At 41.6% G+C, this 25,755-nt stretch overlaps 3 protein-coding genes across 4 annotated transcripts; 2 read left to right on the top strand and 1 right to left on the bottom strand.

The window, feature by feature from the left end:
- Nucleotides 1-1,010: 1,010 nt before the first annotated feature.
- Nucleotides 1,011-5,585, bottom strand: irf1b (interferon regulatory factor 1b). Of its 2 annotated transcripts, none has more exons than XM_088279140.1 (9): nucleotides 5,426-5,585; nucleotides 4,972-5,065; nucleotides 4,179-4,278; nucleotides 3,938-4,099; nucleotides 3,824-3,855; nucleotides 2,730-3,003; nucleotides 2,214-2,236; nucleotides 1,971-2,100; nucleotides 1,011-1,648 (listed from the first exon to the last, which is right to left on the bottom strand). In XM_088279140.1, exons 2-9 carry the CDS (start codon nucleotides 5,056-5,058, stop codon nucleotides 1,470-1,472), a joined length of 987 nt encoding a protein of 328 aa, XP_088135266.1. In that variant the 5' UTR covers nucleotides 5,059-5,065; nucleotides 5,426-5,585; the 3' UTR covers nucleotides 1,011-1,469. The 2 variants fall into 2 exon arrangements, with proteins under 2 accessions (XP_088135266.1, XP_088135267.1); XM_088279141.1 differs by having other exon boundaries at nucleotides 1,534-1,681.
- A 2,837-nt stretch (nucleotides 5,586-8,422) lies between these two features.
- On the top strand, nucleotides 8,423-21,929 carry acsl6 (acyl-CoA synthetase long chain family member 6). Its single transcript, XM_088279264.1, has 21 exons — nucleotides 8,423-8,536; nucleotides 13,019-13,239; nucleotides 13,597-13,711; nucleotides 13,800-13,864; nucleotides 14,114-14,215; nucleotides 14,990-15,089; nucleotides 15,322-15,500; nucleotides 15,887-15,919; nucleotides 16,414-16,465; nucleotides 16,727-16,800; nucleotides 16,879-16,956; nucleotides 17,548-17,682; nucleotides 17,770-17,904; nucleotides 18,120-18,215; nucleotides 18,575-18,647; nucleotides 19,819-19,907; nucleotides 20,243-20,359; nucleotides 20,430-20,573; nucleotides 20,643-20,744; nucleotides 20,823-20,894; nucleotides 21,102-21,929. Exons 1-21 carry the CDS (start codon nucleotides 8,491-8,493, stop codon nucleotides 21,240-21,242), a joined length of 2,169 nt encoding a protein of 722 aa, XP_088135390.1. The 5' UTR covers nucleotides 8,423-8,490; the 3' UTR covers nucleotides 21,243-21,929.
- Nucleotides 21,930-23,220: 1,291 nt separating this feature from the next.
- Nucleotides 23,221-25,434, top strand: LOC148320531 (uncharacterized). The gene is made up of 8 exons (XM_088280266.1): nucleotides 23,221-23,389; nucleotides 23,458-23,546; nucleotides 23,681-24,008; nucleotides 24,081-24,227; nucleotides 24,466-24,505; nucleotides 24,640-24,680; nucleotides 24,757-24,800; nucleotides 24,942-25,434. Exons 1-8 carry the CDS (start codon nucleotides 23,323-23,325, stop codon nucleotides 25,179-25,181), a joined length of 996 nt encoding a protein of 331 aa, XP_088136392.1. The 5' UTR covers nucleotides 23,221-23,322; the 3' UTR covers nucleotides 25,182-25,434.
- Nucleotides 25,435-25,755: the final 321 nt, after the last annotated feature.

Here is a 25,755-nt window from a genome sequence, read left to right as displayed (position 1 = left end):
TAAAATATTTCTTGGTTGGAAGCCCTGAAGTAACATATAAAAAAAAAAAAACAAGACAAAGGATACAACATTTAGACACTAAGTTAATAAATATCGGATGAGAAAAAGACAATAGAATGCTATACAGAAATATTGGCCACAGATAGTGAAATAATGGGCAGAGTATGCATAACATCAGCTAAAAAAAAAACTGACTCATTGGGGAAGCACAGTGCACTGTAAAAAATGGGAAGTGATATTTACTTGAAAAAAAGGAGGAAAGTTTTTTTCACTCGGAAATTCTTAAGGAAATTTTACAAGACGAGTTTTTGAGTATATTTTACTTTGTTTATTATTATTTTTTTTTAAAGTCACTCAGGGGTTGACAGAGGGCAGGTTTTTTTTTCAACAATGCACATTTCATACAGAAGGCAACTCAATGTGTGTGTTTTTTTGTCTCTTTTTCCGACAGGCGAACCCTCTGATTGGGACCACAGCAATTCCAGGTGACTTGAGAAAAGGAGAGGAGGTAAAAGTCAGCTGAGGAAAAAAATTATGTCATATATTGAGCTCTGAATACTCTCAAACGTGTACTTTTGAGTAGTAAAGTATAGCTTTATATCACTGTGAATATAGCAAATGTTAAGCAAAATATTTTATTGTAATGCAGAAAATTCTGGGGCTATTTTGCAAAATTCTTTAATTTATTTTGCAGATTTGTTTTTTTTTCGTCAATATTATTCATAGCCCTTAAAAGATTTTGCTAAATGTATATTGTTTAAAAGAAGCAATATTATGTGAACATTTTCAGGGTCTACCCTCTGTTTGAAGAATATTTTAAAATTGAATTTGCAAATGTTGACGTTACATAACTGCGACCTATTGCTTATTTGGGTTCTTGGGGCTTACTTTATACAATAAACATTTTAAAACGCTTCAATTTATTTGTCTTACAAAATTTGGAGTTTCAAATTTTTCACAGACTGCTAATGTTACATGTATTTTGTAAATAAAAAAAAATACACTTCATATGTATTTGTTTTCTTTTTATTAGAAAAACACACAACAGACAACTATATACATGAACACTTACAACTGTTTGGAAAAGTTGACGTTTGGGACTGTCGAGCTTAAGGTTAAATGTCTGTTAACCACAGTAATAACAAAACAAATGAGATCTTATCCCCCATAAAAAAAGCGACTGTATGTAAAATAATTGGGTCAAAACAGATCTGAGGACGGACTGAACTGGGTTCACTCTCAGAAACGGAGGCGGATTTATACGAGTGGTCTCCTGGCGTCCCTTCATGTCAAAGTTCCTTCAGACGTTGCAGTTATAGTAGTTAAAGGTGTAACCCGCTTACGGAGCAGAGAGCTTTGTATGGCTGCAAGACTCAGAACCAGAACATTTTTGCCATTTTTATAACACAATTCCTGAGAGTGCGCTCCAGTTTGGTCACGAGTGGTCAAGGGCGGGACGGGTACGGAATTCACATCATTAACGAAGAGAGGGTCATAAAGTCCAATGAGTGACCATCGTCTTGTCCCAAACGGAAGCTAATGAATCCCGGATCGTGCAGGTTGCTCCAGGGGTCGTCCGCCGGCATGTTGATGTCTGAGCTCAGCACGGTGTACTGGGGCAGCGGCGACAGGTCGTCCACGCCGTCGGCTGTTCAAACAAGAAGGGGCGCACAGTCAGGACCTTGAAGGACACATTATAACCAAAAAAGTTGGACCTCAGAGATCCAGAGACCACAATTTCCAAATAAAAAAATCAGTGGAGGAAGATTAGGCCGGTTTTATTGAATAAAGTGAACCGTGATTTGCTTGTTTGGCGAAAATCTACGATAGCGTGAACTGGTCGAGTAGCGACTGGTGGAGTGCGAGTTTTGGTTGACGGCAGCACCTTCTGTGTTTTACTGTTACCAAATAAGCGTGTTCAAACACCTGGGAGCGAATCTCAGAATGCATGTAGCACAAACATTGTTTACCTGAAGACTCGCTCCACTGGCTCCCGGGACTGGTGCACTGACTACCCGGACTGGTACACGGGCTCAGGACCGCTTTGATGCCACCGTTGATCTTGGAGGTCAGGGCGTCTCTTTCCAGTTTCTGGCAAATCTAAAGAAGCATCACTACAGTTAGCGTTCTTGCACTATTTTTCTGTGGCCGGACAAGTTTTTGGACGAGCATAGGCCATGAAAAAAACATGACTGGTACTGTATGTTGCTCACCTCCACTATGTCGTATTCGAACTCTGGAGGACGATCCGTCGTGGAGGTGCGAGGAGAGAAGGAGAGACAGACAAAAGTTGGAATGAGCATACAATTCTATTTATTTTTTCTTTATTTATAAAAGTTGATGCATACAGGGAAGATCTAGTGAGGATGGGGGACTTGAAATAATTAGGGTCAAAATGGTAAGGAGGTGAAGAAACAGATCCAAGCAGATTGGATGAAAGTGTCTGATATGAGATGTGATAGAAGAGTCTCTTCTAGTTTGAAGGAAAAGGTTTGTACGACAGTGGTGAGGCGTGCTGGCCGTGATCTAAGGCTTGGAGACAAAAGGAAGCAGAGCTCCAGATGGCGAAAGTGATGATATCGAAGCGTTCGATGGCGTGACCCGTTTGGATAGGATCAGAAAATGTTTTGGACGCATCCAGAGAAAGGTTTGTGAGTATATCAGTAGAAGCACAAGAGTGCTACAAGAAGACACGAGGACAGTTGAGACAAGTCGAAAGATTGTCTTACCGGAGCTGCGCTCGGGTGAAACTTGGAATCTGTCTTCGAAGCCGCTGTACAGCTCGTTCCCCAACCCAATCGTAGCGATATCAGAAAAGGAACCGCTCCATGGCTCTGGGTCGTCCGTCCGACTCCTCGTCCAGTCTCCGCCGCTTTGGAAGTCCATGCAAACCGTGCTGTCCACCACGTTCTCCTGAGCGGACGCCGGGTCGTCGTGCAAACGAGAGGAGTCGGGCGGCGACTGAGTATCGCTGTAGTCTGAGTCCTCTGCTGCAATCTTGACCTGTGGGAAGGAGTCTGCGGTGAGTTCCAAGCTTGCGTGCCTCACATTGCTGACCCCTGATTACTTTGATCCTATTCTGCTGTCAAAGGAGTAAGAGTACGTTCCTCTCAAAGAATCGGTGATACGAGGACTTAAAGACACGAGGTGGACTGACGTGTGGTAAGGAACCAGCTTGATGACTCATGGTCATTTGGTCTAGGAGAGAGGTGTTCAATCCTGTTCCTCGACGGCCGCTGTCCCGCCTGTTTTGCGTCTCTCGCCCCTGCAACAACACCCGATTCAAATGATCAGAGGGCTGAAGTCGATCCTGATCATTTGAATCAGGTGCGTTGCCGCAGGGAGAGATGGAAAACAGGTGAGGAGGACAGCGGCCCTCGAGGAACAGGATTGAACACCTCCGGTTTTCAGTCAAAAAGGGTACGAGGAGTTACTGTGGTGATTCAAGATCATTTGGAACATTTTTTCGGATCAAAGCCGTGCAGGTGTGCCCCTCTAAAAGTATCGACGGTACGAGGAGTCGGAGGTGAGACCGGTGACATTTGGTGAAAACGATGTTGACCAGATGGTATGAGGAGTTGGGAGCTGGTGGTCATTTGAAGACCGGCTCAAAATAGTGCTTGAAGGGTGAGGGGTGTTACGGGGTCATTAGGAGCCAGATATGGAATGTGGTGAATATCCGAAGGTGATTCGGACATTGGATCAAAAACATGTCGTGTTGGAAAGCAGAATCTGAGGGCACCGCACATACTGGGACATTCGAAGCAATGTTTGCTCAAGTGTCATAAAAGGTGGCTCATAAAACCTCGGAGAAAGCATTTACCTGCTTCCTGGACTTTGCTTTGTCTCGTTTTACTGCAAGGGAACAAAAGAGTCGAGATGTTAATTTGCGCTCAGTCGAAAACCAAATTGAGGGGATGGTGTCAAATGAACTCACCTTTCTTTTTCGGGGGAAGCATCCGGAAGACTCGCATGGCCGACTGGCCCTTGTTGACGCTCTTGTCCTTCACTTCCTCGATGTCGGGCAACGAGTTCATGGCGCAACGGAAGTTGGCCTTCCAGGTCTTGGCGCCGTGGGGGTCACCCTCCACGTATTTCCCTGCAAAAGGGTTTTTACCCCCAGTCAGACTTAACAGTCCATTGTGGCAGCCAAAAGGTGGGCGCAGGTTGCAGCTCACCTGTGTGGATGGCCCAATTCTTGAACAGGCAAGCGTCCCGGTCCATGTCCCAGCCATGACGGGCTGCGTGCTTCCAAGGAATGGAGAACATGGTCTTCTCCTGGAATAGGACGCCATTTAGTCATGGGGTGTGGAACAGGTTTTGTGCACTTTTTTGGGGGGCCTATTTTCCCTTTTTTTTTTCTTTTTTTTCTGATCGTGTGTGCATTCAAAATATTTAAAAAAATAAATCTTTCGAACTTCAACTCTAAGAATATCAAGAATAGGTTCGAACTGATATGGATTTATTGAGGCCAATGCTGATTTCAATGATTGGCAGAGTTAAATCCTCCAATTACGTGGAAAAACATGACGACTAAAATAACTTAAATAACATCTTTGGTAGCATAACACTTTCAAAAATATAGATATGAATTTCAGCCAGAGGATTTGACTGTTTAATATTACTCTGTCTTCTCGTAGTTGGTTAACTTTACAATGCAGAGAAAAGAAAATGTAGGGGGGGCAGTCATTTCATGTGACGTGTCCATCAAATTTATATTTTTAAACATGGAAATGACCGCTGCTAACCTTGGAGAAGAATTATACTTTAATCTATCACAATATAATAAAATGTTTTTACAGAGAATAGAGTAATACAATTATTATTATTTTTAGTTTGTTTTCCAAACAGCGTATTGTAGAACTGGAAACTTGAAAAATGAAAAATAATGACAAGAAAGCTAATAACAATGTGAGCATCTGCAGAAATGTGGGTGCAGTTTGAAGAAGAGGAACAAGTCGAAGACCTCACCTGATCCAGCCAGGTCAAACCGGAGACGGTTTTGGACTCAATCATCTTCTCCAGCCACGGCCTCATCTTCAACCTGGACACCGGCATGTTGGGCCTAAGAAAACCACAAAAGGGAGTGACTTCAACTATTATTTACATCATATATCATGTGCGAGTTGGAGTAAAGCGGCGAGATCCCCACACCCACACACACTTGAGAATTTATTGTCTATCGCTTGACATGGTGAAAGTGCACTGGCAGGTCACGACCACCACGTGCAGAGGCGATAGATGAAGACTTCTTAATAAAGCGCTAATTGAGATTTTGTTTAGTTTTAAATGCAAAGTGTCGCCACTTCAAAGTCCTAAATAGAGCGCGGAAAATTGCATTACAACAACTTTAAAAATAAAAACACGCATTTAAATAACTATTAAAATTACAATTAAGTATCAACTTACTTCTGCGTCTACTTACAAGAATATCTGTGATCACCGGTGAAGATGGAAAGCAGAAAATATAATCCCAAATGGATGTTTGATTGTTATTTTTTTTTTTCCCCAGAAGTGTTTCTCCTGCACCACCTCCTCCTTCTTCTTTCTGGTCTTCTTATCAAGCCAAACAGAAGTGCCTTCCGCGGCAGCGGTTCGCTGCTTTATAGGACGTACAAGGCTGGTAATCCCCGCCTGAAAAAAAAGGGAGTGCACTGCAAAAAGTGTCCGTCCCACACTGCGAAAAAAAAGTGGCACGTTACATCGTGTTTATTGAATAAAACGCACCTAAACGTGAAAAATGTCACCTTCATCGCAGGCTTGGTGTTACCATTCACTAACGTGTCTTAAACTGGTGGCACAGCGAGACAAAAAGGTACATTAGCACTTGTTGCACTAATTTATGTCATAAAGCCAATTTTACTCGTGTTTTACATTTATAACATTCATTCGAGTGTAAATACACTCAAGAGTGTAAAACTAAGAATTCTACACTGATACTGCCAAGAGTCATCCCTTTTTTTGAGCATTGACTTATTTTTTTGCACATTAGAGACTCATTGCGCCCCAGCACTTTTCACAGTGTATTGCACATGCGCGCTTGTATCCACGCTCTGCCGTTTCAGCGAAGTCACGTGATTAAACAGACGAGGAAGTCGACGCGGGCCCAGCCGTGCCTTTCTTTTGCAGGACATTAAGAGAATTGTTACTTTTAATTAGGAGTTGTTTATGCATTTTGTTAACAATACTGGGTGAAATTAAGAGCTATGCGCGGCATTGTTATATCATGTTCTCATATGCGAAAATAGGACGTTTGTGAGATAATGATTCTGAGTGCATGGCGCTAATTCAATGACAGGGTAATATGAATAAATAAATAGATTTAAAATATATATATCAATATATATACATATACACACATACTATATATATATATATATATATATGTATATGTATATATATGTATATGTGTGTGTGTGTATTATATACATATTAAATTATGTGATCAAATGAAATCGATAAAAATACATTTTTAGACGCAAAATCTTGTTTGTATTGTAATCGGGTTTTATAATAGCAACCGTATGTCTCTCCAAATTGTGGAAATGTCAAAATATCGATTTTTTTTTTTTTTTACTTTTGAAAGACCATCACAACAGATTTCAAACTTCACCCACGCAATGGCGTCATCATCAATATCACCAGCACGTAAACAAGTTTGGCGAGGAAAAAAAAAAAAAACAAGTCAGGCGAGGAGAAGAAGCCGAGCGCCTTCACCGAAATGGTGCAGTGATTCAAGCGACCGCTGGAGGGCGACCGTGAAGAAGAAGAAGAGCATGCAAGAAGATCGTGGCTCTGGCCTATCGTGACATGCCCTCACATGTCCCGGTCCTTTCGGGGCTTCCCAGGAGGAGATTCGAGTACTGCATGCGCATGCGCCCCAACGTAGGTTGGTAAGAGTTGCTCGTCCTTTTCCAGGTGGTTTTCTTGACATCATCTCCCGGATTTTCCCACTCAGTCGTTGTGTGTGTATGTGTGTGTGTGTGTGTGTGTGGGGGGGGGGGTGCATGTCCGTGCGGATGTGAAGGAGGGTAGTGGGAGAAGCTGAATAAAGGAGGGATGGAAGTCAGGTGACTTTACAAAAAAATCCTAAAATTAGTGAGAGAGATTGTGTGTCTGAGTTTATGTAAGAGAGTGTTTTTGTATATGTGTGAGTACTTTGGCTGAGAAAATGTTAGTGTGAGAGAGTTGTTCGAGTGTCTGAGATGGTGGGTGTACAAGTGTGTGAGAGAATGCATTCTCTATACTTTGTATGTGGTAGAGTGTGAGTGTCTAAAATGATTGAGTTTGAGTTTATGCAAAAGTGTGTCTGGGTGTGGTGAGAGAGAGCGAGAGGGGAAGAGAGAAAGAAATGTTTACATGTGAGGGAGGCAGACTGTATGAGGGATGGAAGTCAGGTGACTTCCCAGAACTTTCCTGGGGCTTGTGTGAGAGTGTGTGTGATCCTCGGAGCAATCATGTGTGTTTGTACAAGAGTGACAAATAATGATATAGGCTGGTGTGTGCGGGTGTGTGGGGGTGTGCGTGTGTGTGTTTGGTTCTCTCACCCTGATGTCTGGATTTTGGCCCGTTTAACTGCCACTTCTCCCCTCTCCTCCTCCATACCTCAATTGTTCATATGCTCAATTTGTTTCATAAATAAAAAAAAAAAAATAAAATATGTATATTTAATTCTTATGTTATTGGCCCATAATCAAAGTAACATTCTGTTTTGATCTGCGTTGCAAAGAAAAAGAAATAAGATTAATTTACATTTTTTTATCTACAATGATGATAATAAAAATAATAAAATAAATAAATTAATTAAAAAAATAAACGCATCAATAACTAAATAAATAAAAGATCAATGTGTCAATAATAAATTAAATTACTAATTATTATATGTAATATATATATATTATTATTATTATTAATTATTTCATGGTTACAATTTTTCATGAATTTATTTTATCCTATTTTTTTATCAGATTTATTTAATTAATAATAATGAAGGAACGAAACCATTAATTAATTGATGACGATGAAAAATTATCATTTCATGGTGTATTTATTTAATTTTGGCACTTTCAGTCCTCCATACCCTCCGACTTTCTGTCTCCATCCATACATCAGTCCACCTGGAGGGGGTTACTTCAGTTCAGTGGGCGTGGCTTACTGACCGTGACGCAACGTTGCCCCATATGAGTGACGCACAACCCCCCGCATGCTTTCCCCTCCATACACCTTTTTACTCCTTCCAAATAAACGCTTCCAAAACCAAATGATGCTTATTGTTCGCAACTTTTAAAATGTCTCTTCTACTCATGATGTGTTTGACGTCAAGGAGATGAGCTGCATTGCACTGTCTTGACTCCACCGCCACCAAGCACGCCTCCCCCCCCCCACCCTCCCTAATCTCCAGATTGCCGGTGCCTCTTTGCAGCAAGCAAGCATCCAGTCCAGTCCACGGCCGCCGCACCCGGGACCCCCCCGCGTCCACATGAGACAGACATGCTCGCCTTCGTGCTGGTGTCAGGCTCGCTGTGGATCCTTTTGGGTAAATCCAATCATCATCATTTTGCTTAATTATCACAATTTGTCCTCCCACCTCGTTCACCTTCATGCGTTTTTTTTAAGTGGAGGGGGCGCAGGTTGACGCACAAGGCCGACCCGGTGCGTCATTCATTGCCTTTTTGGGGACATTTAATTCGTAGATTGTTCATTTATCTTGAACTAATATGGTCATGAGATATATAGGACGGATTTATGGTGAGATGCTAAGCTAGCCAAAATGCTAGTGGCATTGGATGCCCACGTCATCAAAGGCCAGTCATGCTTATTTGTACTCTAGAAATGGATGGATGGATGCTTCGTGCGCGTGTGTTAAAAGTGCACGATCGAGGTTATTCGGCTCGTTTGAATGTCCTCCGCCATGCCTCACAGTGATGGAGGAGGGGGGGAGGAGAAAGGCGAGGGGGTGGGGGGATAGGTTATGACGTCGAGCTCCAAGCTGATTGGACGACAGAGCGGGAGCTGTCCACGCGAGAGGTGGTGCTGGAAAAAAAGGGATGGGGTGGGGAAGATAGAGAGTGAGACTTTATTAGGGACCCTCGCAGCTCGTGGGACGTTTGGACCCCTTACTTAAAGTATAAGACACAGTGATGTGAAAGCTTTGTTCTATGTTAATGTATTTGCCACTTGTGTGTTTATTTGTATTTTATTTTTAGACATTGCATGATTTATTAAAGATTTGACTCATCATTTTATAATTGGTGCGAATAAATATGAATTTAAATGCAGTCCCCCAAAAAATGCTCTGCCAATTTACATATTGTCAACACATTTTGGACGTTTTAAAATTATTGTTGTTGTTCTATTCTCATTCTTAATTAATTTGAAAACTACTAAAAAGGTCATTAAAAAACATTAAAATACATAAAAGATATGTATGTAATCAGATATTGGGTGGAAAGTAATACTTTTTTGTTTTATTTTTTTACGATTTATGTTGCGGGTGTACCTAATAAAAATGACAAAAGCCAATTAAAAAGTAGGCATGTCATTGTAAAGATTTTGTATTTATTTTTTTGTAAAAATGCACCTTTAGCTCTAAAAAAGCCCAACTACAACCATGCATAAAATGACCTGACACCTGTCACCGTTTCCCATCCCATCACCTGGCTGCCGCTGCTGCGCGATTAAAAATTCATGTAACTTATCTTAGCACAATGCGTGTAACTGTACACCTTTTCTTTAAATTTTAATTAAAGATGTCCTGCTCCTTTAAGACGTTAAAAACGGACACAAAAAGCGTCTCACTTTTTGAAAGCATTTCATTTTAAAACACTTTTAAAATATTCCTGAGCGACTTTTCTCACTCACTCACCACACCATACAATTACGCTTTACAAAAGTCCGCTAGCTTCCACTCGCTATGCTAATAAAGGAAGAGCTTCATTTCGTCAGGCCGTATCCTTATTTAGTCGACCCAAAAGTACTTTGCCGCCATCTTGTGCCACCAATAGGCAATTGCAAACCTTTTTACTTGCTAATATTCATTTATACCATAAACAGGCTAACAGAAATTAGCATAAATGTCCCTGTCATTATAAAGCTGCTTCCTTTACACACACATACGCATACAAAAATTCTACTTTGACGGCTTTTTCATCTTCTTCTCATAAAAAAGACTTGAAACGTCGTCTCGCAGCTTTTTGTTCGTGCCACTGCTCTTAAGTGCTTCCTCAGCATTCATCACCTCGTGGTGGAGCGGAACGTAATGGCTGCCGGGTAAATGCTGAATCAGGCTTGTTCCTCTGGGGTGGATTTGAGCTAGTCGGAGAAATTAGTTTTCACACTCGATGTCAGTTGTTGTCTTTTTTTTTTTTTTGTCTGTAGTGACCGCTGTCCTGAAGCCAACTCGAGTTCCATTTCATGACTTTGAAAGTGATTGAGTAATTTACACGCAGGCCCTAAACGCCTCATGGAAGGGTTGTCAGCAGGGCATTTGCATTTGTGCTTTTGTATATGTTAGTTTTGTTGTTGCTTTAAAGAAGGAAGATTATAAATTGATAAATGATGTGTTTACTGGTAGAGTTCCTTGAGATTTTAACTCATCTCAACTTTAAACACAATTATTCGCGTGCGGCCGTCACGGAGGGAGATGTGGTGATCGCTAGGGCTGGTGCAGAAATGCACAGGCCGTTCGGGAAAATGTACATATTTTACTGAAATTCCTCAAGGCCACCATGCACCTGATTATTTTTGTGCGTGTGTGTGCGTTTTTGTGTGTGTGTGGGTGAGGATGCAGAAAGGGGGTTGGGCCAAACGTGGTGGTGTGACATCTCGCACGCGCCGTGGCTAATCCCACCGTTAGCCATGAGACGCTAATCAGTGCGATGGCCTGCATGAAGTGTGTTTTGACTTCCTGCAGCGGAGCGTTAGAATGCATTGTTGACTTTTTTAGAGTCATGACATTTTTCTCTTAAAAAAATCTAATGTACTTCTCACACAATTTTGTTGTTTTTAAGTGTAAAATTTTTTGGAAACGGAAATGGGAAAAAAAGGACCAATATACTAAATATTGAGATGTTTTTAACTGAAAAAAAAGTCTAGGATTATCGTGGGATTAAGATTTTAGTTATTTATTTTTTACATCCAATATTTTCTTTATTGAACCAAAATGTTAGTGTTCCTTTAAGAGGAGGAGCTTTGCTGCATTGACTACGCGTACACACCACTGCAGCCTCTAGAAGGACGTGACCTCTGAATGACGTGCACGTGGAGGGAAGAGGAAATGACTCGTCCGCTATTGATGTTGTCACACTGTGGTTTTTAAAGCCTGACATCTGTTCTCAACGCTGTCAAGTGGCGATGAAATGAGCTAAAGAGTGACCGAAGAAAGAATGAGAGAGAGAGAGAAAACTAGGTTAGAAGCGTCCATCCGTCTCAGCTCTAATGGACTTTGACATCCTCAAGCTGGATGCTAATCGCTCGCAACAGCCTGTAGATGGCCTGATGGGGGCGGACCTTTCAGGACCTGGGCCCGCGGTGCTTCCGGGACCTTGACCAAGAGCCCAATAGGAAGTCCAAACATGAACATTCATTTTAACTCTCATTAAGTCTATAAAGAACAATTTGTTTGCGACTAAGTAGTCCGTGAACGCAACACAAGGCTGCCCAAAAATGTACATTCAACTCTTAATTAGGAACTATTTAAAATATTTCCAAGAGGTCGCCAAAGTTGTGTTGTTGAAATAGCGCCAGCTGTAGCAACAAACTTCTTGGCGGGCCATGTTCCAGAACTCCACAACCTCTGCGTGTCCCTGCAGGGTGCCCGTGAAGTTACCACAGGACAATTAGTTTGATATCAGACACGCACTACAGCTGAAAAAACGCCAAATAGTGAGCAATGTGCTCCTTTGACAGACCCTGAATGCAACACGATGGCGCCTTATAGGCCTTGAACGCAACGCAATGTCTGAACACTAGACACGAACGCAACACAATCCTTCACGATCAGCACTGAATGCAACACATTACTATGTTTTAGACCCTGAACACAACAAGATGCTTCCCAGTCGACAGTGAACGCACCACAGTGCTGCTGCTTCAGACAATAAAGTAAAGCAACACAGTGTTCATTAATTTGACTCTGAAGTGAAAACAATGTTGCTCTGCTAGTACATGAAAAGTAGCATTTTGTTTTTGATAAATCTGCTGCCAAGGTTGCAGTACATTATCAACATACTGCATTTTTTTTTTTAATGTCCGCTGTACTGAGCCTTCTTTGTCAGTTGGCCTGTAATAAAACGTTGACTTGTTTTGCTTCGTCAGCGGTTTCACCTTCATGGGACAATTTCATTATTGTTGCCTTAAAACACACCAAGTGAGAGATCACAATGAATGGAGTTTATTGTTGTGTGCGTGCGTGTGCGTGTGGGTGTGTGTGTGTGTGTGTGTGTGTGCGCGCATGCAGTCATACCAGTACATTACCAAGCGCGTCTATATTTAGATTTGGCGGCCAGCTTTCTACCCTTTGTCTGTCCCTGTTCGCCAATGCTGATTAATCCAGTCAGAGTTTGTCGTTGCCGCAGACACTGAATGCATCACAATGTTTCTTTATTAGACTTGAATGCGACACCATACTGCTTTCTTGGACAGTGAATGCAACACAATGCGAACAACTATACCCTGAATGCAAACAAAGGACAACAGCGTCACGCAATGCCAATTTGTTAGACATTGGACATCACACGATGTTGCCAAAACGACAGTGAACATAACCTTGGATTGGATCTTGAACGCAACATAATGCTTGCTCCTTTGACACTTGAACACAACACTAATTTGAACACTTGGTTGGACTTTGACCGTAACGCGGTTTGTTTAACATTTTCCAAGATGGTGAACGCAAAACATGGCTTGTGTTTTATCAGACACTGAAGGCAACACATGGTCATTTCCCGCCGCCTCGGTTGACAGTGAACGCAACACGGTGCTGCGCAGTGGCATTGAGGAGTTACCTGTCGTCCCACAGAGCTGAGTTCGACGCTGATGGAGAAGATGCAGGCCAAGGAGATGCTGAGCGGCCTGAGGGTGCCAGACCTGGGCGAGCTGGGCCACTTCTTCAGCTCGCTGCCCACCTCCACTCTGGTGGGCATCGGCGCCCTCGCCGCCGTGCTGGCCTATTGGCTGGCCACCAGGCCTCGCCCCATCAAGCCGCCATGCAGCCTCCTGCACCAGTCTGAGGAGGTGCCGGTAAGACTTAAGATGAAAATAATACACATCTGGTCAGCACAGTGCAAGAGTTTGAATAAAATTCATTATTTTGGTCGTGTTGTGGTCATATGAGGACACATTGACAAAATAGTTGCCCTTTAAAATGACATAAGTCGATGTGGTTTGTTGAAAACTGATTTTTTTTTAGCGCAAGATTTCCGACATTTCCACAAAGAAAAATCACTTTTGGTCATTATATGGCAACATTGAAAAAAATAATTGCAGATCTGGGTAGTTGTCAACAGGATCTTCAATTGGACTTTCAAATCATTTTTGAAGCCCAAAAAGTGTTTCTCGTGCCTTCACACAAGCCGTCTTTGGTGTGTCTTAACAAAGCGTGAAGATGGGGGTCGCAGGTCCATGATGGGTGACGGTTCCAAGCTGCTGACTCATTACCACGACGATGCTAGGACAATGTACGAGGTTTTCCAGCGAGGCCTCCATATATCAGGTAGCTGAAGATTGGTCTATCGAAGCGACCGATCCCGCACATGGACACAATATTTGGCTGCCATGGTGACGGCTGTCTTTCCTCGCAGGTGACGGGCCTTGCCTCGGCTCGCGACTCCCCAACCAGCCTTACAAATGGATGTCCTACAAAGAGGTGAGATGGAAATTCATCATTTTGGCTTTGAAGGGAAAATACTCAGGCAGGGGTGGGCAAACTGTTCGATTGGCGGGCCACGATGGGTTCTAAAGTTTGACAGAGGGGCCGGACTAGGAGCAGATGGATGGAGTGTTTTGGTCACCTCACCTCATCGGAGAAAATAAAAAAACATTTAATTTTAAATGAGAGTGGGTTTATAGTGCGATAATAAAAGAGTCTTGTCATCGTGTTGCTGTGGTCCCACAGGTCACATCCCGGGCCGAGCATCTGGGATCGGGTCTGCTACATCAGGGCTGCAAGGCCAGTCCGGAGCAGTTCATTGGGGTCTTTGCTCAGAACCGGCCCGAGGTTAGCCTCCCCTTCACACTCATCCATAAAATTATAAACATTGCCTTTTATCAACAGAACATAATAGCTTTATTGCCACCGTAGCGTGTATAATGAATAATGTGAATATAAATAACATTTCAAAGCAATTTTAGCATTTTGTTAAACTTATGGCTACCAGTAAAGTTAATTTTTAAGTAAGTTGATGTCAACTAACCAAACACTTAGCAATGATAGCATTTATGCCAAAATCAACAAACAGAAACGCTTCCAAAAACTGAGAACAGCAATGTTATCATTCGTCAAATTACTGCGATCTGGATCGTTCCATTTGAATGAGCTCATATGTTGTCGTAAAGTTGTAATTGTCAAACTTGTCATCACTGACGTTTGACTCGTCCGCTCATGTAAACATACAAGCATGTGAACATTTGTCGAGCTTGATTGTTATCAGTCAAGTGGGGACAAAGTTAGCTAATGCTAATGCTAACAAATGGAACACTTAGCAATTTTATTCTCTATTCAACTTAAATATGCTCAGTGACTAACACACTAAGCTAACGTTAGCAATCACAATCACAAACAAACACGTTAGCTTCATTTCCCTTGAGAGATTAGAATCATTATAAGAAAAAAAAAATGTTAACTTAGCTAACACTTCAGTCAAGTAAGCTAATGTAAACCTGTCTCTGTTGTGATTTATTTTTAAATAAGCTACTCCCTTTGGCATGTTTGCATTTCTCATAACAAAAAAGTATTCAGACGTGTAACTTTTTTTAATGATTTTTATTGCAGTGGATCATCTCGGAGCTGGCTTGCTACACGTACTCTATGGTGGTGGTGCCCCTCTACGACACGCTGGGTCCCGACGCCATTCGCTTCATCATCAACACCGGTAGGAACAAATGTACACGTTATAACTTATTGACAAAATAATTACAATTATGGGAAGCACAGCTTGATAACTTGATATGGTTTGGTTGCAAACTTATTTTTCATAGTGAGATTTTGGACAGTTTCGCAATGAATTGCGAAAAAATTGTGTGTACTGTTATCATTTGTCCACTTATTGAAAATATAATTTCACATCGGGGTAATATGTGAGTGTGCGATTTGTGCCCTCGCAGCCGACATCTCCACGGTTATCTGTGACAAGGTGGACAAGGCGCAAGTGCTGCTAGCTAACGTGGAGCGCGCGGAGACGCCGGCCCTGCGTCGCATCATTCTTATGGACGCCCTGGACGACGCCCTGGTGGAGCGTGGACGCGGCTGCGACGTGCACGTGCAGGCCATGCAGGAAGTGGAGGTAGCGCACGGATGCCATGCTTCGCAACGTTAGCACTTCTCACACCCAATTGTGGTTGGAGTTGGGATGTCCGATCATTTCAGTACAAGCTCAGGAATAAGCAACTTTAGCGTTTGTCAAAGTTTGTTGTCGTCAGGACAACACATTTGATGGAAGTCCATTCGACACGCAGGTTGCGCGTTTGTCGGCGATAGAATGTAATTGCGTGACAAAAAACATCTACTTCATAATAGCATTTTTGTTGTGCCACTCTATTGCATAATCAGCTTTGTTAAAACAACAAACTGGTTTGTCGCTTCTTAGGTGTGTGTGTGTGTGGGTTTGCGTGAAATGATTAACATGGAGAGAGGTTTCAAATAAATACTTTTTGCTTGTCTGTCCCTCAGGCACTGGGCAGAGATCACCATGAAAAACCTTTTGTAAGTAGGAATATATGACTGGGTGCATTTCATCTCACAAGCGAATGAGTTACAATGCAAGAGCAATACAACCCAACTTGTTTTAGACAGCGCATTTCACAACAGCTGGAGATGTGACAGCAGTTTTTTGAATTTATTTTTATTATTTTCTTCTTATTTGACCTGAAATGTGTTTTTATTTTGTGCGGAACAAGAAAGATTTTATTACATTTTTATTCATTTTTTTTTTTAATTAGTCGTTTTATTTTTAGAATTTTCACAGAGCAATTTTGACTTACATTGACCAAATTTATCATTTTTTTTTTTTACTTTTTCTCAAATGAATCCACATTTGAGAAGAATATGCTCATAGTATTTTGTCTTATTTCATTTTTGACTTATTTGCCCATCCGTTCGCTTTGTAGAACATTTTGTTGCATTGTTTTTATAAATCAGTTTGATGGTGATTAAATCATGAATATGAAATGATGATGTCACTGTTTTTGCCCACAAAGCCGCCCTCGCCACAGGACCTTTCTATCGTGTGCTTCACCAGCGGAACCACAGGTGATGCACAAACACTGCAACGCATCCACAAACCATCTTATAAGAAATAAGAAACAACAATAAAAAAAAATGTGAAATGGGCATGCAAGTCTTTAACCTGCATTTATGCAGTTTTATTTATTTATTTTTTTAATTTGCAGAACACGTGTATGAAGTTGCAATTGATGCAGTTCCCATACTGGTGCTGTCACCAGCTTGCGGGTGTACCTAATAAACTGGCCGTCCCTTTTTTGACTTTGCACTCTTGTCTGTCCCGCTCAGGAAACCCGAAGGGGGTGATGCTCACCCACGGGAACGTGGTGGCCGATTTTTCGGGCTTCCTCAAAGTGACTGATGTGAGCCAACAAGTCAACAGCCCTTTTTTCACTCATTCAAATTTTCTCATGAATGTTTTTCCTTCTTCTTCTTTTTAGAAAGTCATTTTTCCCAACCAGGATGATTGCCTAATTTCTTTCCTGCCGCTTGCTCACATGTTTGAGAGGCTCATCGAGGTAGGCAGTGTTCCTATATGCGGTTTACCTACTAAAACACGTACTCACACACTCACACTCACACACACGTGCACACGCACTCACATGCACGCACAAACACTTGTCTCAATGCAAGAGGGTGGCGCTTCGGTCATGTCCTCAGACGACCTCACACAATCAGGAAGTGGTTCTGTTTTTGTGCCCGGTTATCCTCCACCGCCCGCCTACTGCACTTCTGCCCGGCAACAATTGGTTGATGGAAGTCCATATATGGGCACATGCTTGTTTGTACACGTCTGGCTCAGGCCTAAGGAACAGAAATGTCATTCTGACCTTACAAAAACTTAATTTTTGTGTTTGTACATACATATAGAATTTCCAGCAATATTATCCACACTTAAAAACTCTATTGTGTTTTTTGAAGTGTTTTAATGAACAACCATAAAAATGCGGGTTTAATGTCTTGGTTAGGGGAGCACACTTCAGCGGGGAATCAAATAATAAAGTGTCCCATTGCATGCTTTTTTTTTTTTGTCATATTGTGAGAACGCTACTGAAAAAGTGCTACGTTCACAAGCTCACCACACTAACCGCTGGGTTTTTGTTTCCCAGTCGGTGGTCTACTGCCACGGTGGGCGCATCGGCTTCTACCAGGGTGACATCCGCTTACTGCCTGATGACATGAAGGCCCTGCGACCCACCATTTTCCCCGTGGTGCCCCGCCTGCTCAACCGCATGTACGACAAGGTGCGTTCGAGAAATCCACGCTGTTCGACTAGGTGAAAAAAAAAACAAAAACACTTGAATGTGGGACATTTTTATTGTGGTCTGCAGATCTTCAGCCAGGCCAACAGCCCGTTGAAGCGCTGGCTTCTCAACTTTGCGGCGAAAAGAAAAGGCGCTGAGGTCAGCAGCGGCATCATTCGCAGCGACAGCGTCTGGGACAAAATATTCTTCAGTAAGATTCAGGTAACACTTAATAAAATAGTCATAAAAAATAAAATAAATCACAGAATTAAAGAACAAAAGGCTTCAAAATTCCTTTCATCTCTGAAAGCGTCAGCAAGCACAAAGATAAGAAAAGTAGAGATAAAGATACCAGATGTCAAACTTGATTGTTTTGTATTTGTGCGTGTGTGTGCGTGCGTGTGTGTGTGTACTGTGTTTTTATGTGTGTGTTGCAGGCCAGTCTGGGTGGGAGACTGAGGATGATCATAACAGGGGCAGCTCCCACATCACCCACTGTGTTGGGGTTCCTCAGAGCAGCTTTAGGATGCCAGGTTGTATACACACACACACACACACATTCACTAGCAGTTTCTGGTATGCCGCACATATTGAATATTGATTAAATAATGTGGCAAAAATGTTTTTCAAAATTAATAAAATACATCACCAGAGATGCTTTATTTTATTTTATTTTATTTGGCATTTCCCAACAACTTGACTTTTAGGTTGTTCATATCGGTTGTATATGTAGGTCAGTGCTTCCGATAGAGTTTCGGCCTTCTGTCCCTGACCCCCCCCCATCTAGTTATAAATTGTTCAAGGGTCATATTATAGCATAGTTTCCGTGATACAAGTGTAAAAAGAAGTTCAGCAGATATGCTACAAGACTAACAACTGCGTCTCCCTGCAGGTGTACGAGGCCTACGGGCAGACAGAGTGCACGGCCGGCTGCACCTTCACCACGCCCGGCGACTGGACGCCAGGTGAGTGCTCGTTGCTTATGAAACAATCCTTATCCAAGGTCTTAGAGGTTTGATAAATTAGTCGAGTTGGCGGTGACGACATTGGGAAAGTAATAAACAAGCGCTGGAATGAGGTCACTCGTAAACAAAGCCAAAGAAGACAAAAGCGGTTTGGCCGCATTACAGAGTCAACATGTCAAGTGTTGACACAAGCAATTTTTCAAATTTCAAATCTTTTCACCTTTCTGCCAATCATTTTTGGACAAAAGGATTAAAATGTGGCTTTTGTGCAAAAATGTGAAAAGCTGTGATGAGACAAGAAACACAATTTGGACATTTGCATGTAGTGCAATAATATTTGTTGCATTCATTGAGCTATTTTATTCACCTAAAATTGATTAATGAACATGTATTAATGGCTGACTTATTCCGTGTTTATTCGCTTGTTTGCGCTTATTCACATTTATTTATTTTATTTTATTTTTTTACCTGGTCTGTGCTTATTTTTGTTTTTTTAGGGGTTTTTTTTTCAAATAGATTTTTTCCCCCATTATATTTATAAGGAAGCATCAATTATTCGTAGCTTTTAGCTATTCCCTGTCAGGCTTGGTCGCTATCTACAATGTATTTATTTTTGTATTTTTCTTTATTTTCATTTTCTGATTAAATAATTGGTTACTTTAGTTATTGTAAATAATACAATTAAACAAAGAGGAAAATCCTCACTTTTAAATTTACCATCAACAAGTATTTAAAATGTATTTGACTATGATCGTTTATTCAATTATGAGTAACTAAAAATAATTATCATTATTTTCATTCAAATAAGTCATTAAATCTATTTATTACAAAATAGTATACTTATTAGCGTAGGCATTTATTCTAAAAAAGGTAAAAATAATAACGAATCATTGCGAAATTATTTTCATCATATGGATCCTAGTGATGAAATAGCACGTGAGTTTACCCGCATGCATTCTCCCACGCAACCTTCAGTAACACTAACTGTAATTGAACTCATTTCACCGAAATGCTACTGAGCTTGGTTGCAAAATGTAGCCCAACATTACCCCCTGCTGGACAGTACTGGTATTACTTTAGCAGTTGCAGAGTGGATATCCTAGTCAAATGTTGTATGACTAAAGCAGAACGTAATTTTTTTTTTCATAACATTTTTGGTCATGGTGTTTAGGTCACGTCGGCGCCCCGCTGCCGTGCAATCTCATCAAACTGGTGGATGTTCCTGAGAAGAACTACTTTGCCGCCAAAGGAGAAGGCGAGGTGAGTGTAAGCATTGAAAATGAATTGGAGGCTTTGTCACAAAAATCGAAGTCTTTGATAAAGCTTTTCTGAAATATGTTTATGTAAACATTGAAGAAAAAATTTTAAAGATGAGATGTCCTTAAATACGCTTTGGTAAAATTGGAAACATTATTTTGACTTTGACATAAATCTATTTTACATGAAATTATATCCAAGACAAGTTTGAGTCCTAGACCAATCTAAAATCCGTTTTCATCCAATTGTAGATCATTTCCATATTTGATGAACCTGAACCTTATTTGGTTGCTGAACATCCAAAAATAATTTTCATTTTCCCAATGGTCATCGATCAGGTTTGCGTGAAGGGACCAAACGTGTTTAAGGGCTACCTCAAAGACCCCGAGAGGACCGCAGAGACGCTGGATCCGGACGGCTGGCTCCACACCGGCGACATCGGCAAATGGCTGCCCGTACGTCTGGTGCAATAAAACTGTCGCGATGATTTGCTAGCCCAGCTGATTCCGTTTGTCCGTCTTGCAGAACGGGACGCTGAAGATCGTGGACAGGAAGAAGCACATCTTCAAGCTGGCGCAGGGCGAGTACATCTCGCCCGAGAAGATCGAGAACATCTACATCCGGAGCGAGCCCGTGGCCCAACTTTACGTGCACGGAGATAGCCTGCAGGTCAGTTGACCACACACGCACACACACACACACACACTTCTTTTTGACATTTATGGTGATTGTGTGCAGTCCTGCCTGGTGGGGATTATCGTGCCCGACCCGGAAGTCATGCCCACATGGGCCAAGAAGAAAGGCATCTTCGGCACCTACAAGGACTTGTGTAAAAACACAGTAGGTGGCGCCGTTGCAGACAAATGTTACGGTAGCACTTTTGATCGACCTCAAGAATTCTAATGCCTGTGTTGATAGGAACTTAAGAAGGCCATCCTTGAGGATCTGGTGCGTCTGGGCAAGGCCAGCTCTCTGCATTCATTTGAGCAGGTGAAGAAGTTTTTTGTTTTTTTTATATTTATAGATTTTTTTTGGATGAACCTACTGTGCATATTTTCATGAATGTCAAACCTTAAATGTATTTTTTTAACAGTTCATCTCTGACTGAGTTCATAGCATGTAAAAGCAGAGCGCGAGTGGCGTCAACGTGTGTTTTACACCTTCCTTAAATCCTCTTCTTCTAATCTCTTGAACCAGGTGAAGAACATCTACATCCACAGCGAAATGTTCTCCATCCAGAACGGCCTGCTGACGCCCACGCTAAAGGCCAAGCGGCCCGAGCTGCGGGAGTTCTTCAAAGAGAAGATCGAGCAGCTCTACAGCACCATCTCCATGTGAGGGCAGACCTCCAAAACAACAACCACAATGCGCACTCGGGAACAAGCAGCAGATAAAAAAAAAAAGAAAATTCACCCGTCATTCATCCTGATCGACGTCAACGTGCAGTAGTTTTATTTCAACATCCAAGATGGACTTTTTTTTTGTGTCAGTTCACGCAAACTCCTGCCTTACCAGTAATGGTGGCCATTTTGAGGCGCACACCCACTACTCTTTTCTTTCCTGTATTTTTTTTTTTTTTATACACAAAACAAACGACATGGGGAGCAATTGCAGGACTTGGTAGGGCAGTGCATGCGATTGCCCTGCAATGAAAATACAGAGCGACCATTCAATTTGAATTAACAGCAGCTTTTTTTTTTTTAAATCACACACGAGTAATGTAGACGCTTTTCAAGATTGATTCTTGTTCCAAAGTGTTCAAATGAATGACTTCTGTACATACGTGAGGACAGCTACGCTATAGTTGTAAGCTTATTTATTGACTTGAATGGGATTTTTATGACTTTTTATTCTTTAATTGCGTGTGTGTAGTGGGACAAATTGTACGTATTTATTTTTCTTTATTTTCTGCAGTCGAATCAGCAACATATCCTTGTACTAATAATTATAATAATGACGACAAAGACTGGGGGCTGGAGGTGGGACCAGGTTCATAAAATAAAAACATTCTGGAATGATTTTAAACCACTTTCTTTTGCTTGGTTTCTCGTGATTGAATGTAATTTCAAATTATGAAGTAAAACCTTAAATAATACCATTTGAAATTCTAGCAATTTTAATTAAAAACACTCCTGAGTTATTCTAAACTATTGTGTGAGACTTTGGACACATGTTTTACTTTTTATTTTCCGTTTTAACAACGTTTTTTCTCTCAGTGACATTTGGAAAGACTCAGAAGACTTCATTTAGGTCAACATCAAAGCATTTACTTTTTCATAATTATGCCCAGGGGAGTTAAGAAAATAAAATCCAATTTAAAATATAAGATTATTATTGATTAGTGACGATTAAAACAATATTTAAATAAATAAGTATATGATTAATTGTATAGTAGATATAAAGATAATGCGGTTAAAAAGTAAAGCCTTCAATTAGCATTACTATTATTGTTAAAAAGAAATACTTTAAAGGATGTGGTCATACAAAACAAATGTTATAAAATAATTTAAGAATAATCACTAAATGAGTTATTTTATAATAACAGTATTTGTAATTGACACGTTGTATGTCAAACCAGCTCAATCCGTTTAGCGTTACAAACTAACTTCCGGTAATTGGTTTCCAAAATAAGAGCTATTCGACAAAGGCCATTTAAAGTAGAGTGACGCAATCAGTATTAAAGCACCCGAAACATGGTCCGATAGGTTCATGTTTATTATACGTGTCTTTTTTTCTTTCTTTCTTCAATTTCCAACCACTCCGAGTCATGACAGGCGTGGGTTACGTGATGTCCGAATAAGGAAATACAGATACGCTTGAACGCACACTGTTGTCTCACGTCTCTTCATACACAAACCGTTTGTAGTGGCGCTTTTGACGCGTTCTGAGGCAATTTTTGTCGTTTGCCCATTACACGAGTAAATTCATGACACGCACGAGGGCCGATACGTGGGCGGGACGAAAGTCAACCTCCGGCCTTTGTGAATCGAGTCGTCTAGTGTCATTCACGACTGAACTGGTGTTGCAATTTCCATTGGATTAGTTTGAATAAAAAATAAAAATAAATGATACTCGCAGACATGTATCCATATTTCAAGTACTCTAGTATTTTTCAATGTATCTCAAGATTCAAATGAACCATTCTAGATGATCTCAGAAGTGGACTAGCTGCGTTATAACAGAGGTCTTATTGAATTTATTCATAACATGAAGCATTGACGTCCAGATCATCGTAATAGTTTGCTTTTATTCTGAAGGGGCTTTCGCCGCTCATCAGCGACCTATTACCGCAATGGCTGATATAAAGGACATTAGTGGCAACTGGCTTGATTTCATCTTTTAGAGTGGTGGCTGGCTTGACAGTAGTGCCCGCATGACCGTTTAATTCAACGTCTCAGCTCATTATTTACTTGAGAAAATGCCGAAAACGAGGCCCCGCCGTCAAACAGACACGCCTATGAAGTTGCCTCTGACACGGCGACACGGTAAGAAAAGACCTATCGAGAATCACACTACGAAATATCACTCGAAAATACATGTCATTTACTCGAAGCTAGGGGACGTCTGTCATTTAAAAATTACAAAGCAATTCCAGAACACGAGCCCGAAGACGACACCTTAGCACGAAGTGGCCACTTGCGGGTGAGTAATCTGATTACATTACCTTAGTCTTACATTCGAGTCCCTCAGGACCGCTTATTTGATTACAAATGCATGTATTGGGTGGGTTTCCTGTCTTGGTGAGAGTCTGCAATGATGTCTTTTTATCCTTGCAGACCAGCAGTGGACCTTTGCGATGCAAATCCCAGGTTCAGCCAAGCGCCATCAACAGTATCTGGCCCAGAATAACATCAGCGGCAGCGGCTGAGAGGGTCGGCCATGTCACTTTGGGTCAACCTGAGTGTCAGGCGAGTCCTTGCACACTTCGAACAGAGCTGACTGCGACACCAGTTGAGAATTTAAGGGACTCCTCAGACCACGATGACATCTGGGACTCCTCAGACCACGATGACATCTGGGACTCCTCAGACCACGATGACATCTGGGACTCCTCAACCTCCAGCAGTGTTCCTTCCCCTGAGATCTTCAGATGTGACAGTTATCGTAAGTCCAAAGTCTGCTTAGTGACAAATGAAACATTTTTTTCGTTAATTGAATCTCTCCACTTGTCTGCAGCTGGTACGTTTGATTTCTCTGCCGAAGATACCTCCGCCGCGGCAGTGGATCCCCGACAGCTCCTGGTGAAGAACTCCACCTTGGTGGGCAGCAGCCACGCTAAAAGCATCCAAAGGCACCAACTTCCCAACGTCTCCACCATCCTTGGTGAGTAAAGCGTGGTCGTGGGAGACCTCCACCGAGGCTTAAGCGAGTACAACTACAGTGAGTACACCCCCACGAAACCATTTCCAAACCATTTAAACTCTCTTGAGCGTCTTCTTATGTTTACATACACATCCGTGTGGAAAATTTGATTGAAATCTCAATATAGTCGACAAATATTTGCCTATTGGCGGGATTTTATATTTCCGTTTGTTATTCCATGCCATTTTTCCCTTTTCAGACACCACCTCTATTTTAGTCAACTCAAACGGCCAACCAAGGTGAGGTATATCCCTCGTGCGCGGCGCACCATCATTGGTGTCACTACCGCGGTGGGGCTCGTGTTGTTCGACGCAAAAAACCCAAGCGATACTTTACTAAGCTGCACTTTTCAAACATGATCTTATTTCTGCAGTGACAAGCAAGCGACTGGAGAGAAATCTCAAACTCATTCGGGTAAGTGATGGTATTTACAACAGTAATAAATTCTCTCAATAATTTGGTCATTTTGAGTGATTTTCTATCCTTTCAGTCATCCATGCTGCAGGTGAATCCTTGATGGGCGAGTCACAGAAAGTAAGCCATCACGCACTGATTTTACTTTTGGGGAACTTTTCTAAATTTTGTGTTGGGGGGTACATAATAAGTCTCCTTTTAAAAGCAGCAGGAACAACACGTGTACGATTTCACCCCAAAATTTTACTCCCTTGTCTAAAGTCTACCATCGCCAGGAGGCCTATTTCATATAGGAAGGTGGTGCGCTTCAAAATTCCTCAGTTTGGAGTGCAGAAGAATAACCCAAACCTTCGTGAGAAGCAGAATTCCAAAGGGGACGTCAAAGTCAAGTTTTTCCGCTTTGACTCCTCTTCCCACAGGAAGGAGTTTTTTCGGCAAGCCAGTGAGCGGCACGCCCAACTCACAGGTTATTGCCGATCTGCACAAGCCTCAGCCCCATGATGCCAAATATGTCATTGCACTTGGAGCAGGCCCATTTTAATGGGGTGACCTGCAGCAAGTGGCGAGGATTAAAAAAGAAAATTGTCTCCTTTTTGCTCATTTGTACACTTCAAATAGAAATTTTTAATTAGATTTGACTTTAAAGGTTTATGCTGCCAAATGGCCACTAGATGTCAGCCATGCAACTTCTTAACCAGCAGATTGTTGTATGGACGTATTTAAATGCAAATGGTTTAGTTATGTTTTCTTCACTGTTGACCAGTGTTTACGTCCAAAGCATGGTACGTTAACTCGATTGTAAAAAATAATTGTGTAAAATAAATAAATAAATCATTTGCATGCATGTCTCCTTTTAGTTAGTTGTATTGAAAGCTGCTCTCTGGTTGACTTCTGTTGATTAAAAAAACAATAAAACAAAAAACTATTATAGTTTACATGCCTTACGAATCCCGACAAAACATCAACACCAGGGGCACCCGTTGACCACGTGGTGCGCGGTTCAAGAATAGCCAGCCAATCAGATAATTCTGACGTCTGCTCGACCAATCAGAAAAAAGAAGGGGTAGGTTGGTTG

Source organism: Idiotropiscis lumnitzeri, chromosome 17 (genome assembly GCF_059441095.1).
Source record: "Idiotropiscis lumnitzeri isolate Australia: NSW breed Sydney's pygmy pipehorse chromosome 17, RoL_Ilum_1.0, whole genome shotgun sequence".
Classification (NCBI taxonomy): domain Eukaryota; kingdom Metazoa; phylum Chordata; class Actinopteri; order Syngnathiformes; family Syngnathidae; genus Idiotropiscis; species Idiotropiscis lumnitzeri.
This window is presented reverse-complemented; position numbering and strand designations above follow the sequence as displayed.